Raw genomic sequence first — 15,693 nt, forward strand, 5'->3', positions numbered from 1 at the left:
CAAAGTAGAATCATTTATTAATAACTTGAATGGATTTATTATTATTTTAGGCGATTTAAATCTTAATAGTGCCTCTCAAAATGTTAAAAACTATTTTTGTTATTTTGTGTCGTACTGTAATCTTTCCGAAAAAAACCACATTGTAAACACACATGGTTCGATGTTAGACGTCATATTAGTTCGGGTCCTTGCAAAAAATGTCACAGTGTCGGTTAACTCCTCGGAGGGCATGGTCAACCCAGATGCATATCATCCACCCCTAGATATCTCATTCAGTTTTGAAACTCAACGTCCCAGAGATCGCATGGAACCTAGTAATATTGGTAGGGCTAGGGATTGGAATTTTAAAAAATGCGATCATGAGGCATTATCACAGTTACTTTGTGAAACCTCCTGGAGTAATGTTATCGACTCAACTAATGTAGATACTGCAGTTCATTGCTTTTATCAAACCGTCTATAACTTATTTGACAGTTGTATCCCCAAGAAGGTAAGATCTAGGGTAGTTCGGCGTTATCCGGTTTGGTTCACAAAAGACATAATCAGAGATTGTGAACGTAAATTGAAATTACATAGGATATGGAAAAAGTCACAGTTGGACTCAGACTACAAAAGATTCACCGATATGAGGTCCAGCCTTAATGATCGAATTAACATTGCTTATAAAATTTACATCAAAGATGTCGAGCATAACATCAGGAAGCATCCTCAAAAGTTTTGGGCTCATGTCTCGGGTCTGCGATCTAAAGGTGGTTTCGAACCAGCAGTGGATTCCAATGGTGAGCGCCTGGTGGGAACCAAAGCAGCCGAAGCTTTTGCGAACTTTTTCGCAAGCGTATTTCTCCCCGAAGTTCCAGCACTGAATGCTTCGGAGGCGAATAGCTCTGACAACTGCCGCAACAGTAATATGATATGTGTACAGAATTTTTCTCCACAGCAAGTAAAGCGTGGTATTACTAAGTTGAAGCCTAATAGCTCTGTAGGCCCGGACGAAATTCCACCGTCTATACTCAAGAAGTCCAATTATTTTGTACTCCCCCTCTTCCATATATTTAACCTATCTCTGAAATCTGGTACTTACCCATCACAATGGAAGCTGTCAAGAGTTACGCCTATTCCTAAAACTGGTAATACCGTAGCTGTTGAGGATTTTCGCCCTATAGCTATCCTGTCTACACCGGCTAAAGTTTTTGAGAGCATACTACATGAAATAATTTATAAGCAGGTCAATGTGTTTCTCTCTGACGAACAGCACGGCTTTAGGAGTAAGCGATCGGTTAATAGTAACCTATTGACATTGGTCGACTACATTTCCGAATGCTTAGATCGTGGCGGACAAGTGGATGTCCTTTACTTTGACTTTCGGAAAGCGTTCGACAGGGTCAACAATGATATATTATTATCCAAGTTGAGTAGGATTGGCTTCGCTCCCAACCTCTTACAACTTATGGCAAATTATCTTCAAGACCGGAAACAATTTGTGCGGCTTGGCTTGTATGAATCCAAATCCTACCACACTCGTTCAGGCGTCAGTCAAGGCTCGATTCTTGGCCCTCTCCTTTTTCTGATAATGATCAATGACCTACCATCAGTGCTTGAAAGGGCCAAGTGTTTGCTATACGCTGATGACCTGAAATTGTTTATGGAAATAAAATCTGAGGCTGACTGTGTTGAACTTCAGAATGATATTGATGCTGTCATCAAATGGAGTGACGAAAACAGAATGGAGTTCAACACCAATAAATGTTCGGCTATGACTTTTGGACGCAAGAGGTGTCCAGTTTACTTCCCGTATAATATGAACGGGGTTCAGTTGCCCAGACAAACTAATATAAAGGATCTAGGAGTAATATTTGACCATAAACTTACATTCCATGACCATATTACTACACTCGCCTCCGAATCATTCAAACGGTTGGGATTTGTTTTGCGAAATACTCGAGATTTCCAAAATTGTCACACGATAAAACTAGTATTTGATGCTTTGGTTCGTGCCAAGCTAGAAACCAGCGCCTGTATTTGGAATCCATACGAAAGCACTTACATCTTGCTTCTTGAAAAGGTCCAAAAAGCCTTTTTAAGGTATTTATATAAGAGATTGTACGGGTATTACCCATTTATGTACCCCACAAAATTTCTTCAAGGGCACTTGGGTTTCAACTCGCTTAAAACCCGACGAGAGTGCGACCAAATTGGTACAATTTGCAAGATTCTTAGGGGTGTGATTGACTGCTCTGAGCTGCACAACAAGCTCTGCTCCGTTTACGCACCCACTGATTATAGCTACCTCCGCCGCCGCCGCAAGTTTTTCGTGAGTCCGTTTAGTCGCACGGTAGCGCGCGCCAGGTCTCCCATACCGCGCACTTTGGCAGCGCTGAACGCGCTGCTGAAGGAGTCCCCTCGCTGTGACATATTTGCTGACAAATGGGCTGACCTCATAGGTCAGATCCTGCACTTTTGTGAGAATTTGTAGTTGACATATTTGATTATTGACTTTTTTTTTTTTTCTGTATTTATTTTTAGTGCGTAATTTAATTTAATTAGTGTAATTGGACTTAAAAGGTCCGTTCTAATTAAATAATTAATTAAATAAATAAATAATAATAAATAAATCGAAGGAACATATCTAAATCCACGTGGACCAAGTTGGATCCATCTACTTGATAAAAAGACGCTTGTATCCTGAAGATCGATTAAGAGTTCCCACGAGGTTAGTGAATAAACCACGAGGTTATTGTAAGAAAACAAACTCCTTTACATGTTGGAAAAATACCCCGCTATTTTATTGCAGCACCTAGCGCGTGCTATATGCGAAGTTTTTCCAGCCTCAAATCTATAGGTACTTACTTACCAACTTTTCGCGTATACGGTGAAAGAAACATTAAAAAACTTGCGCATCTAAAAATAAATCCGAGACCAACTCTAGTGAGTTGCAGTGGTGCAGCGGCGGATTCTGCTCCAAAAACAATCGCTTTACTTAGGGTGACCATTTCAAGAAAATTCCAAACAGGATACAGTATAGTAAATAATTGCTTATGCACTGACAGAGAATATAGGTTCTGAAAATGTTGTACCTACCGTTCTCAAAGAATGATAACTCGAAGTTAGATTTTTATTTTAGTTTATTTTTGTTTTGTAAACAAACAGTAAGTATTAAAGTTTACAGTGGATAGCTAAAAATAAAAAACAATACTGACAAATAGTATTTACTTTAAGTAAGTACATTATTATCGGAGGAAGCTTCGTCGGTCATCGTGATGTGCAAATTTTTAAACTATATTGACATTTGTCAGTTATATAAAAAAAAATATTTTGTGCCCTCTCGCATACCCGTAACTAACAGTATACTGATGCAAAATGTGATCTATTGAATTGGCCGTACTTTAAATCCTAGTGGGAAGTGGAACAGTTAGATGCAAGGGGCACGTTATTGCACCAAAGATATTTCGTTCTGGATTAGTGATATTTGAATCGTGACAATGCAAAAATGCGCTGCAAGCAGTTCCTGAATCGCAACAACAGGTTTTTTAACTGATTTGGACCATTGTTTAACAAAAGTATTTTTATCTAAAAATACTTTCCAATCATGATCAAAATTGTCCTATTTTCCAGTTTATGTCAAAGTGCTCCAAGCGACGCAATAATCTGCTCCGTTGACTGCGCAGATTGATACGAATCACAGTTTTTTAATTAAGTACCTACAATATTTTCTATGCGTAGAATAAAACAAAAAACATATTTAAGAAGTGAAATGTCATTCTAAATATTTCATGCATTAATCTGCCCCACTTCCCCTACCTTCACTTCACATACGTATAGTACATACTTACGTATGTATTATCTATGAAATATATCCAGCGTAGCATTTAATAAATGATGGTCGCTCTAACTTCAAAAGAGGGTTGCCAAGCTCGACACAAATGGGTTGTATCCATTCATATATTTTCTTTTTTAAGGTTCTGGAGACGTATTTTAGTTTTATCACGTTTCTTTTACCTACTGGCCAAGATGTTAGTGTACGTCATGTTTTAATATAGGCATAGGAAATAGAATACGGGAACTCTAGGTTTGATCCTGAATCGACGATATGTTGAAAATAAAATAGGGCTACTTTAGGGCTATAAATCTGTCTGTCAAATGTACTAATACAGAAGGTACAGAAGTTACCTAGCTGTCGTCAACTTGTGATACAGGTCAGTCATTGTATTTTCAATGGCAGACAATACATACAATAGCAGACTTTCAAATTGTCTAGCAAGATTTAAGCACCATCAGAAGTGTCTGGTTTCTAAGAAAACATGTCTGATGGTACCCCAAGTAACGTATATGTAAAATTCAGCCTATAAATCAGTCTATGACGTAAGTATATTTACAATTTCTCAAAGTTTTAGGATGCCCGGCAAGGGATGACCACGATACAAAGTATCTGGCAATACTATTCCGAAGAAAATATAAAAATAATTACACGTTATTATTTGACGAAACGGAGTAATTTTATACACATTTGGTACCTAATTATTATCTGCCAAAGCCATGATGATCCAAATTCCATAGTCACTGACCGTTCCTAACTGTGTTGGGGGTGCGATGTGCAGCGAAACTTTCAGCTTTTATAATTTAAGGAAGGTTTGGCCTTAAAGGGCTCTTAAGAAGTTCATTACGATTGTCACCTCAATTTTTTTTATAAATAATAGCGAATAATAAAACTGTAATTAATTCTTACATCTCTCTTAGAGTCAATGACTGTAAGAATGTTTACAACATGACGTTAAGGGTCTGTAAAAGGACACAAGAAATATAAAGAGAGAGCCAATGAGTGTCTCACCTTCGTTATTTTATAAAAGCTGAAATTTTCTCTGCGTAAATATTATCCCCAACACAGGGAGGATCGATCAGCGACTATGAAGTTTGGATCATGGTGGCTTTGGGAGATAAAGGTGTGAAAAATCTTACGTCAAAATATAAAGTCTAAAGCCATCATAATCTAAATTAATTCATGTCGCTCTACGCAGCGAAACTTTCAGTTTTTATAAAATAACAAAGGTCTGGCACTCGCTGGCTCTTAGTCCAATAGTTATAGGTAGGTAGGTATACACTGCTATTTCGTCACAGACCTTGTATGGTCCGTTCGATAGTAAACACTTTAGTAACATTTTATAGTCTTAGTGCAATACTCGTATGCTTTACATAATAATCTAAGTATGAACTACTGTTTAAAAATTGTAACTAATAGTTTGACGTGTGTATCTGTGTATCTGTCTGTGACATCGTAGCTCCTAAACTAATGAACCGATTTTAATTTAGTTTTTTTGTTTGAAAGGTGGCTTGATCGAGAGTGTTCTTAACTACAATCCAAGAAAATCGGTTCAGCCGTTTGAAAACTATCAGCTCTTTTCTATTTATTACTGTAACCTTCACTTGTCGAGGTGTTATAAATTTTTAATTTACACTTGTATAACTGAAAAATTTCTCCCTGTAGCATCTACTTGTAGCATCGGTACGAGTAATATCTAGTGGGTAATATTCATAGTAAACGTTTTATATTACGACCACATTACTATTGTACCTACTTTTCCTAACTAATAGGAAAACATCTACAGCATTAGTTAGGCAACAAGTGTAAATTAAAAATTTATAACACCCCCGACAAGTGAAGGTTACAGTAACTAGAAAAGACCGAAAAACCTGATAACTTTCAAACGGCTGAACTGATTTTCTTGGACTATTCCGCGCCAACTATCTAAAGTATCTGAGTTTTCCAAAACATCATTTTCAAATAAATAATTATGTATTTAGGCAACGTCCATCTTGACAGCTTGACATTTGTCAATTGACATAATATTATGACCCTAACGGTTATCTAACATTCTTTTCTACAAGAAAACTAGAAAAGAGCTGATTGATGAGCTCTTAAACGGCTGAACCAATTTTTTTGGATTATAGCTAAGAACACTCTCGATCAAGCCACCTTTCAAACAAAAAAAAGTAAATTAAAATCGGTTCATTCGTTTAGGCGCTACGATGCCACAGACAGATACACAGATACACAGATACACAGATACACAGACACACAGATACACAGATACACACGTCAAACTTATAACACCCCTCTTTTTGGGTCGGGGGTTAAAAACATAAGTACCTAAGCTCGCGCGCCAGATGTTGATTAGGACTATAATCCATCTATAATAATCGATTTCTGGCATAGGACCACTGTCGCATGTCGCTGCGGTTTTATGTAAAAATATATAAAACTCCTTATTAGCTCGCGTCTGGCACTTTTCCACTAATGCTCCTTGACCATTGATTTTGGAAGTGGTGTCCTAAAAAGAATACACGAAAATACACGAAAATGTTACTCTCCATGTGTTGGATTATATTCATGCAAAAATTACGTCAAACTGAAACTCCATCGATTTCAGTGTGATGGTCAAATCAACAAACCAACACAATTTAGCATTTATACCAGGCACGAGCAAATCATTTAGGACGGCTTTTACTGTTTCAAACTTATTTTTGTCGAACATCTTATGTCACCACCGACACTTGACCTTGCCATCTTGTTTGCTTCACAACTTGAAAACTACTCATTAAATGATGCCCGTGAATTCGTCCGGCTAGATTCAGGTTTTAAAAAAATCAATATCAATTCACCAACAACGAGTTCTCACGGCATAGGAGTGCTGTACCCTGCAGCATCAAGATTGACGAGTTAGAAGTGGAAGTTTCCCCCACTTTAGGCGGGCAGTACCCATGCAGCGTCAGGATTGAAGAGTTCAAACCAGAATTTTTTATGGAATCAGCTCACAAACTTCATGTATTGAATTAAAAATAGCCACGCAAATCGGTCCAGAAATCTCCAAAAAATCTCTGTAGGCGCATGCCTTGAATAACAAACTTCCTCTTTTATGGAAGTCGATTAAAGGATCCCTTTGATTTTCCGGGATAAAAAGTAGGTACTTGGCAAACATGTTCATCTTTAGGATACAAACCATCTGTTTGCCAAATTTTATTAAGGTCAAAGCACTTGAGCCAGGAAAAGGTAACAAACTGACAACAGAATTATCATTGGTCCAGGGTTCGATCCCGGCCACACACCTCCAACTTTTCGGAGCTATGTGCATTTTAATCAATGAAGTAGGTAACACTTGCTTAGCGGTGAACTAAAACATAGTGAGGAGACACGCATAAGGTTCTCAATAGTGTGTGAAGTCGCCAATTGCCAATCTGCTTGGCAACCACTCACTTGGCCAGCGTGGTGGACTATAGACAAAACCCTTTTCAATCCGTACTCAGTAGTGAGCCGGCGATGGGTTGATGATTATGATGATGATGGTGATTAGTCTATGGAATAGATAAGCTCACCTGTGCGAAGCCGAGGCGGGTCAACTACGAATAGTTCATTAATGAATCTTATTATAGATAAATTATATCCACACTCGTAAACATGTTTTACGGGTCGTCGCATCACAAACGGATTACCGGATATGTGTACCCAGACACTCGATATATGAATGCGAGTTTCTTGTTGACACGGAGCTTGAGCTAAAAATAGCCGCACCATGGCAGCTAATGCTGGTTATACTTGGAAGGCTCGCACCGTTAGCGGTGGGAACCGGCCGGTGGCGCCGGCTCCGCCGCCTGCTTGGGGTATATCGACCCTTCGCTTTAGCTTTTTTAAATCAAGCGTGATGTGTTCGCATACTTACGCTCGCGTTGATGAATCATCTTTGTAATACCTGTGTCATTTCTATAAAAATTGATGGTCCCAGCTATTTTTAACAATACTGCTAGAGCGTGTAATAACCGCAAAACAAGACCCTAGGCGTTTTGAGGGTTTCGTACCCTAAGAGTAAAAATGGAGCCCTATTAATGTCACTCTGCTGTCTGTCTGTCCGTCTGTTTGTCTGTCGATCCGCCTGTCACGTCTTTAGCTCGTAGACGTAAGACGTATTTGGTGTAAAACGTTGACCCAAAACTGAACATGAACTGAATTAATAAATTCAATCAAATGATTTTTCAAGGGTACTCCCATACCTACATGAAAAAGTAGCCAAAAAAATATTTTTCCTTGCCTTAACATGTTTCGTTTACTTCTTATAGAAATGTATACCTATTAAGTAATAATAATTATGTATGTGCATTGTGCATTCCCTAAACCGCTTATCTTTATTATGTCACGTCGAGATGAAGAGGTACTTAAGATTCATAATGGGATATCATGATAAGTGGAAGCTTGATTAAAGTTCTCTTGCTTTTGTTGTAAAAATAAGGCAATATGTATTTGCTTTACCGTTTAATTACTTCAGCAATTTTGTATATTATGAATGCATAAAATACTAATTGCATAATGTACTAAGTGGTATTACATTTTTTTTTTCCATTTCTAATTTATAGTTAAATCCATGTCGTGTATTAGCTTATTGTATTTTGCATAATACCTGTTATATCTACAGAATCAAATTGTTATCAGTTTTTGTTACCTACAGATATAGGTAATAATGTAAATTATGGATAGACTTTTTTAAATCACTGCTTATATACCTTTAAGTATATTACCTACTATTACTTTTAGCTCAGGGGTAGGAACCTAGAGTTAAAATACTGTCCGTTTCATATTTTTCCATTTTATTAACCAATGTTGAATTCATAAGCTCATAATAATCGTTGACTTGATCAGGGCATGTAGAGATGTAATCATACATAAGTGTTATTAAGCTATCTAGAACTAGCTGTTACTTCATCCGCGTGGATTTAGGCCTTTAAAAATCCCATGGGAACTCTTTGATTTTCCGTAATCAAAGGTCCTCTTTCCAGGTTTTTAACTATAGGCATGGCAAAAAATCACGTCGATCCGTTGCGGTGTTAGATTTTGAAATGGTTTGTTAAATGCCATCTATTTTTAACCGACTTCCAAAAAGGAGGTGGTTCTCATTTCAGCCCATTTTTTAATCTATGTAAACCGATTTCTCCGAGGTTTCTGGACCGATTTGCAAATTTTATTTTAATCAACCGAGGTTGTCGTGGTGTATCCATAAAAAATTCTGGATCCAACTCCTTAATTCTGATGCTGCAGGGTTATTTCTTATTTATTGCAATATAATAACAGCTATTATTAATTCTCTATCATTTATTTCTTTTGCTTTATTTCAAAACAAAAAAAAAGAATGTGGAAGACAAAAACAAATGCAGTAGAAAATACGGTAGATTTTAACAACTCCTTGTTATGTGCTCACCACAACTTGATAATGTTAATAATGTACCTATTCCGATCACTGATTCTGAATTCTGATATATGAGTTTAACGAATAACACGATACGTACCTACTTAAGATTAACTATTAACAGAATCAAATTAGTTTTAATTAATTTAATAGCAGACAGAGTTGCACTTAGTAAATTTTTAGTAGGTATAATTAAAACAAATTAAATATTAACATTGAATGAGCCATTAAATAAACGGCGAAGGAACAAATCAATAAACATGCTTTTTATTATTTAGATCCAAGGATCAGGCATTGAAATTTAAGAATTACAGTGCCTTTAGAAATTAATAGAGTAAAGTAAAATAAATGAATTTTATTTCAGGCAATAAAATTACAACCCATAAAATTGTAATATTGTGACACCAAAAACACACACAATAATTTGTATATCATTTATATCAATGAGCACACAAGCATGATATGTATAAAGTTATGGACTATAGCTGATATGATAAAATATATGTAAAGGTATGCTTTATGTATTAGATAAAGTTAACGTGTACTTGAAAACTTGCACTACACTATTAAAATCATGACGTTGCCCCTCCATCCATATCCATACTTCCATACTAATATTATAAATACGAAAGTGTGTCTGTCTGTCTGTGTGCTACCTTTTCAAGGCCCTATAGTTTAATCGATTCTGACGAAATTTGGTATAGAGTAAGCTTATACCTACCCCGGGGACGGGCTACTTTTTATCCCGGAAATTCAGAGTATCCACAGGATTACACTTCCATCTTGGATCCATCCACTTAACCGATTTGCATGAAATTTTTTACCGAGGTAGCTTGCGTCCCTGTTATTGCGTAATTATATCATAGGCAACTTTTTATCCAGGAAAATCAAACAGTTCCCACGGGATTTTTAAAAACCTAAATCCACGCGGACGAAGTCGTGGGCATCCTCTAGTAATATAATAAAGACAGATTCATATTATTTAGGTACTTAAATAAAGCTCACGTCAGGGCGTCACGTTAGCTAAACTCGCTTAAAAGTTACAGGGCCTCAAAACCCACAAACAAAAATAACGGTAGATATATCTACGACAGGTAGAACTTGCCTCTTGTTTTCGACGCAACTTTCGGTTATTAGGTATTTGCCTTTTACCTAATTTAATATAGGTAGGTACTTGTCGGCAGTACGTCTTTATTGTATACTTGTATATCACATTTTTGATTAAAAATGTGCTTCTGCATTCTTGGACCAAATATCTTAGACTAGCGTTAACATTACGAAAATTCTGCAACGGTACATATTATACTATGTTAGTAGCCACATTAAAGTATATTCCGTGGCAGATTATTTATTATCAATCAACTACCGATCCATAAATTTTAATAATTACAAGTGTGAATTAAAAATTTATAACACCCCCAACAAGTGAAGGTTACAGTAACTAGAAAAGAGCTGATAACTTTCAAACGGCTGAACCGATTTTCTTGGATTATAGTTAGGAACACTCTCGATCAAGCCACCTTTCAAACAAACAAAACTAAATTAAAATCGGTTTATTAGTTTAGGAGCTATGATGCCACAGAAGATACACAGATACTACTTGTGATAACACCTCTCTTTTTGGGTCGGGGGTTAAAAATAATAGCTATTTATAAATAAGATAAAACCAGAGTAACTGGCATAGCTCAATGGGTTGCGAAGCTGAAGTGGCAATGGGCCAAGGCCCAAGTGTGACTCAGGCCTCGCTCTTTTGGGGTTCCGTACATATAATTATGAACATCACATTTAAATAATAATTTAATAATAAGTTATTTATTTTTAAGTTGTTTATTTCAGATATTATCCATAGATGTGTTAGTTACACTATTTTACCTAAGCCTATATTGGTACCTAAACCTAATTCAAAGTGTTAGTAACGATCATAACTTAAAAACTATGCTAGTACTTACTTACTTGTAACTAAAAATTACCTCGCCTACATGTGCAGCATTCCAGATCCTCCGGAGAGGGCCTCTGGGGTGTATGAAATATTTCTTTTCCGAGCTAGAACATTGCAGTAAATCGTGAAAGAAAAACCCAAAAATTTTTAGCAGTCTATGCAATAGTCTATGTAGTAGGTATGTACATAATATTATATAGGTATGTATGGTATCCAGATTCTGTGTGTTCCATCGTAGTGCCTAAACTACTGGGCCGATTTTGATGAATGAGGTGTCAATTGATTCGTTATAAAGGTCCGGGTGACCTTTATAACGAATATAAAGGTATAGGCTATACTTTAAATATCAAAAATTGACCTAACGGATGTTACATCAAAAAAAAGTGGAGGTCTCCAAAAATTTATTTTTGCTATTGTATCGAGGGGGATGTCAAATGAAAAAGGATAAAATTCTGAGCTCATGAATATAAATGTACAACAACACTAAAATATACCAAGCGACGGAAAAACAATTTTACTCTAATATTTCAGAATTTAAAACGATCGCAGTCGGGTTTTAGTTTCCAACTTTATCTTGTAAATCATTGTTTTAGTATTTGTTGTTTAAATAGAGTATATAGCACATAATAGGTATACCGAAATTTCATATTCCTAAATGGCCCCCCCACTCCTTTATTTTTTAAGATAAAAAAATACTTAGATAAAAAATACACAGTACTCTACTCAATGAGTTCTAAACAATGATACTCCACATGCTAGGGTAAGAAAAAAAATTTTCTTTCGGCACCTTTTCGTGTATGGGAGCCCCCCAGAAAATTTAATTGAATTTTTAATTCAATACTTGGTTTTAGGTCAACGTTTTACACTAAATACCAAAATTTCAGGTTTGTGACTCATTTCGTCTACAAGCTAGAGACCTGTGATACGCGGACAGACAGCCGAACGGATAGACAGAGACAGACAGCAGAGTGACATCAATGGGGTTCCGTTTTTACCCTTTGGTTACGGAACCCTAAAAACCGATAGATCTTGAAGCCCCAAGGTTGGCTAGGATGATGATGCATAATATACCCGTTATAATATTAATTAATTTGTGTAATAAATTGTAATTAGTAGAGTTTTGGCGCGGAAAATTGGCGACAGAATTTCCATGCAATGTAGCTGGCAATATCAAGAATATGTTTTTGTTGTAAGCGCAATCATGTCCGCATTATTTCATTTAATACCTACCCATTATTTGTATTGTATTGTTACCATTCACATAGAATGTTACAAATATTTTTCATTTATTACACTATTATGACAATTTAATGAATTTTTATTTTATTTTATTTGGCCCATATTTGCGAAATCTGACCTTGAATAATTTACAATAATTTGCAAATGTCAGATCGATGGAGACCTTTTACATTTCATTAATTATATTATCATGGTGTTCCGAGCATTCGTGCAAACACTCTAGCGAACTGCAGCTCTATGCGAATTTGTAATTTTTGAGCTAATTTGATGGGGCTAAATTACTTTGTTTCTGATATTATTCTTCTTTTTTAATTTACGCTTAAATAATAAAAGACGTTTTTTGCCTTTTCTTACGCATGACTACTTAGGACGGAACGGCCATAAAATATTAAAACTTCATGGTAGAAAGAGTTTCCTGAGGTTTCCGCCTATTTCTGTATGAAGTATAGGTATATGTGAGCCTGATACACGTCAGATGTCAATCTAAAGTAAAAATGTTTTTATAAGTACATAATATTTTGATCTTTTGTGTTTTGGTAACAAAAACGCAAAATTATTAGTAAAGACACTTACCATATTGAATATCAAAGCATGCCTGGCTAAGATAAAGATAGGATAGAGTAAATAATATTTGGAACTCTTGTGTATTTCCAGCTGTGAATATTATTGATGGAATAAAAGCTATAAAATTGCACAAAAATGTCTGATAAACAGGTAAGACAGGTTAGACAGTAGACACAGTATTAGCATATCAGAAGACCAGTGTAGTATTACCAGACTGGGCTTACTTTATCAGAAATATACCTACTTCTGGATGGCAGCAATTTATTCGTGAGAAAAGATAAAACGTAAAATTAAGCGGTAGAAAGAGAGGCATTTATTAAATTTTAAGCCACCGGGCTATGCGAGCTGAATCGTACTTTATTGCGTCGTAACAAGAGTCACTATTTATTTAAAAATCTTTGTGAAGTGAGAGCTTTTTGCATCTGTAGGCACTATTAAATATTCTGTGGTATTACTCATAGGTACCTACAGATTTCATCTGGTCGTAATGTTCTCTTTTATTAATTACCATAATCATAACCCGACTTATTGCATAACATTTTTAAGAGCAGGTTTTAAATTCAGATTTACCTAATAACATCCATCCATCCATCCATCCATCAGCCTGTAAGCGTCCACTGCTGGACATAGGCCTTTCCAAGAGCGCGCCACCAAACACGGTCCTCTGCCTTCCTCATCCAACAACAATAACAACTGTGGCCAATAGGGCATAGATAAAGTCACTTCCTTTCTCGGTAGCCGACGAGCTTTAAATTCATCCGGGTTCCTAAAGAGGAGTTTCTTTCAAACGCGCCCCGTACAAACGAAGTTTGATTCTATTCGAATACTAGCCGTATACCCGATGAGATCTCCCATCTTCCCCTATTACCCTTTAGGGTCTAATTCACAACCTTCTTCTCCTAGATTCTTTTTCTAACGAATTTTTTTATGGTACAGGCAGGCATACGGGTAAATAATATGACATGTACCTACTTATTTACAATTTTGCTTCGATTCGCATTAAATAACTAAATTTTCAAAAATCTTTTCTAAGCGCTTATAGGTACCTAGTATCTACGTTATATTTATGGAACTCCTGTAAAAAATTCCATGCTTCTAGATCTCAGATCTCCGCGACCTAGATTTGTTCAGATATACATACAGTTCGAAACAAACACAACATGACCAGAATATTATACTGGTAGAAATACATACTATGTTAAAGAGATCGTATCCAAACGTAGCATTTTATGAAAATATACAGTACATGATGTAACAACTACTCGTATTTCCAGGCCCATAGCCATGGAAAATACATGGACACTGGTTCATTTTCGGTGCCAACTAAACCAACCTCGATGTGCTCCCTTATTATTTGGAATATTTCCAAGGCTCTAGAAAATAATCCAAGTATGGATTTAACGGTAGAGTATACATATTTTTTTCAATTATTAAGGTTCCGTATGGCCAGAGAAAAAAGGAACCCTTATCAGATCATATGGCACATAGTATAGTTGTCTCAGGTCTTTCGTGACTATAGGTTTTGATTCTCTTGACGGGAATACTTCTCGTTGATCTAGAATCATGAAATTTGGCAGGTATCAATATCTTCTAGCACAAGCAAAGTAATAATCTGAAAACCGTGAATTTGTAGTAAAACCAAATATATTATTATAACTAAATAGGCTTAAAATTAGAGGTGATAGGTTTTCACGGGTTTTTACCTAATACAAAACTACTTCTAGAAAAGTAGTCTAGAAATAAATCTGTCAGTGTATTATAAATAATCCATACTAATTTTAAAAATGTATAAGTGTCTGTCTGTCTGCTAGCTTTTTAACGGCCCATCCGTTTAACCAATATTTACGTTTGGTACATAGATATTATAGCTTGAAACCTGGGGATGGACATAGGCTATTTGTTGTCCTGGAAAATTAAATAATTCTCAGGGGATTTAAAAAAACCTAAATCTACGCTGATGAAGTCGTGGGAATCATTTAGTATAGTACCTACCTAGCTATAGGCTATTTTCTTGTGAACACCTTACAGAAAAGCCACTGAAACAAACAAATAATTTATTAAGATCTTAATTCTAACATTGTAATATTCAGACTATAGGTACTTAATGGTAGAAGATAGGTTTAAATAATTAATTGCAGTATATTGTTTGATCTAGCGTGCAGTGCGCGCGGCGCACGAACGTCTCGAGCACGAGTCACGCGACGAGAGCAGGTTGATCTCACAGGCGCCAGAGGAGAGACATCTCACCTGTGCGCTGCTGGCTTGGCACCAACTGGGGCACTCAGATGTCGACGGTCTCTGCAAGTATGACATGTAGTATTGTGGCATATCGTTTGATGCAGCGTACAGTGCTCACGGGGCATGAATGTCTCGAGCACGGGTCACGCGACGAGAGCAGTTTTATCTCACAGTCACCAGAGAAGCGACATCTCACCTCCGCACTGCTGGCTTGGCACCAACTGGTGCACACAGACGTCGACGGTCTCTGCCAGTATGACAATATATTGTGTCACTGTGGTATATGTCGTTTTATGTAGCGTGTAACGCGTGCGGCGCACGAGCATCTCGAGCTCAAGTCTCGCGACGAGAGTAGAATGACCCCCAAAGACACCAGACTTCACCAGAGAAACGACATTTTACCTGAGCACTGCTGATTTTTTAAGGTAATGTTTTAAGGGGCTTTTATAGTTGAACTAAATACTAACCCCAACGTTACAAGCTAAATAA

General features: G+C 36.6%; 1 protein-coding gene across 1 annotated transcript in view; it reads left to right on the forward strand.

Annotated features, from left to right (window-relative positions):
- Positions 1–12,884: 12,884 nt before the first annotated feature.
- Positions 12,885–15,693, forward strand: part of LOC123864713 — a 43,032-nt gene continuing 40,223 nt past the window's right edge. Inside the window, exons 1-3 of the mRNA XM_045905336.1 lie at positions 12,885–13,116; positions 14,241–14,369; positions 15,122–15,270. Coding sequence (XP_045761292.1) covers positions 13,102–13,116; positions 14,241–14,369; positions 15,122–15,270 — 293 coding nt within the window. The 5' untranslated portion in view covers positions 12,885–13,101. The remainder of the gene's footprint in view (positions 13,117–14,240; positions 14,370–15,121; positions 15,271–15,693) is intronic.

The sequence above is a fragment of the Maniola jurtina genome, chromosome 4 (assembly GCF_905333055.1).
Source record: "Maniola jurtina chromosome 4, ilManJurt1.1, whole genome shotgun sequence".
NCBI classification, from domain to species: Eukaryota; Metazoa; Arthropoda; class Insecta; order Lepidoptera; family Nymphalidae; genus Maniola; species Maniola jurtina.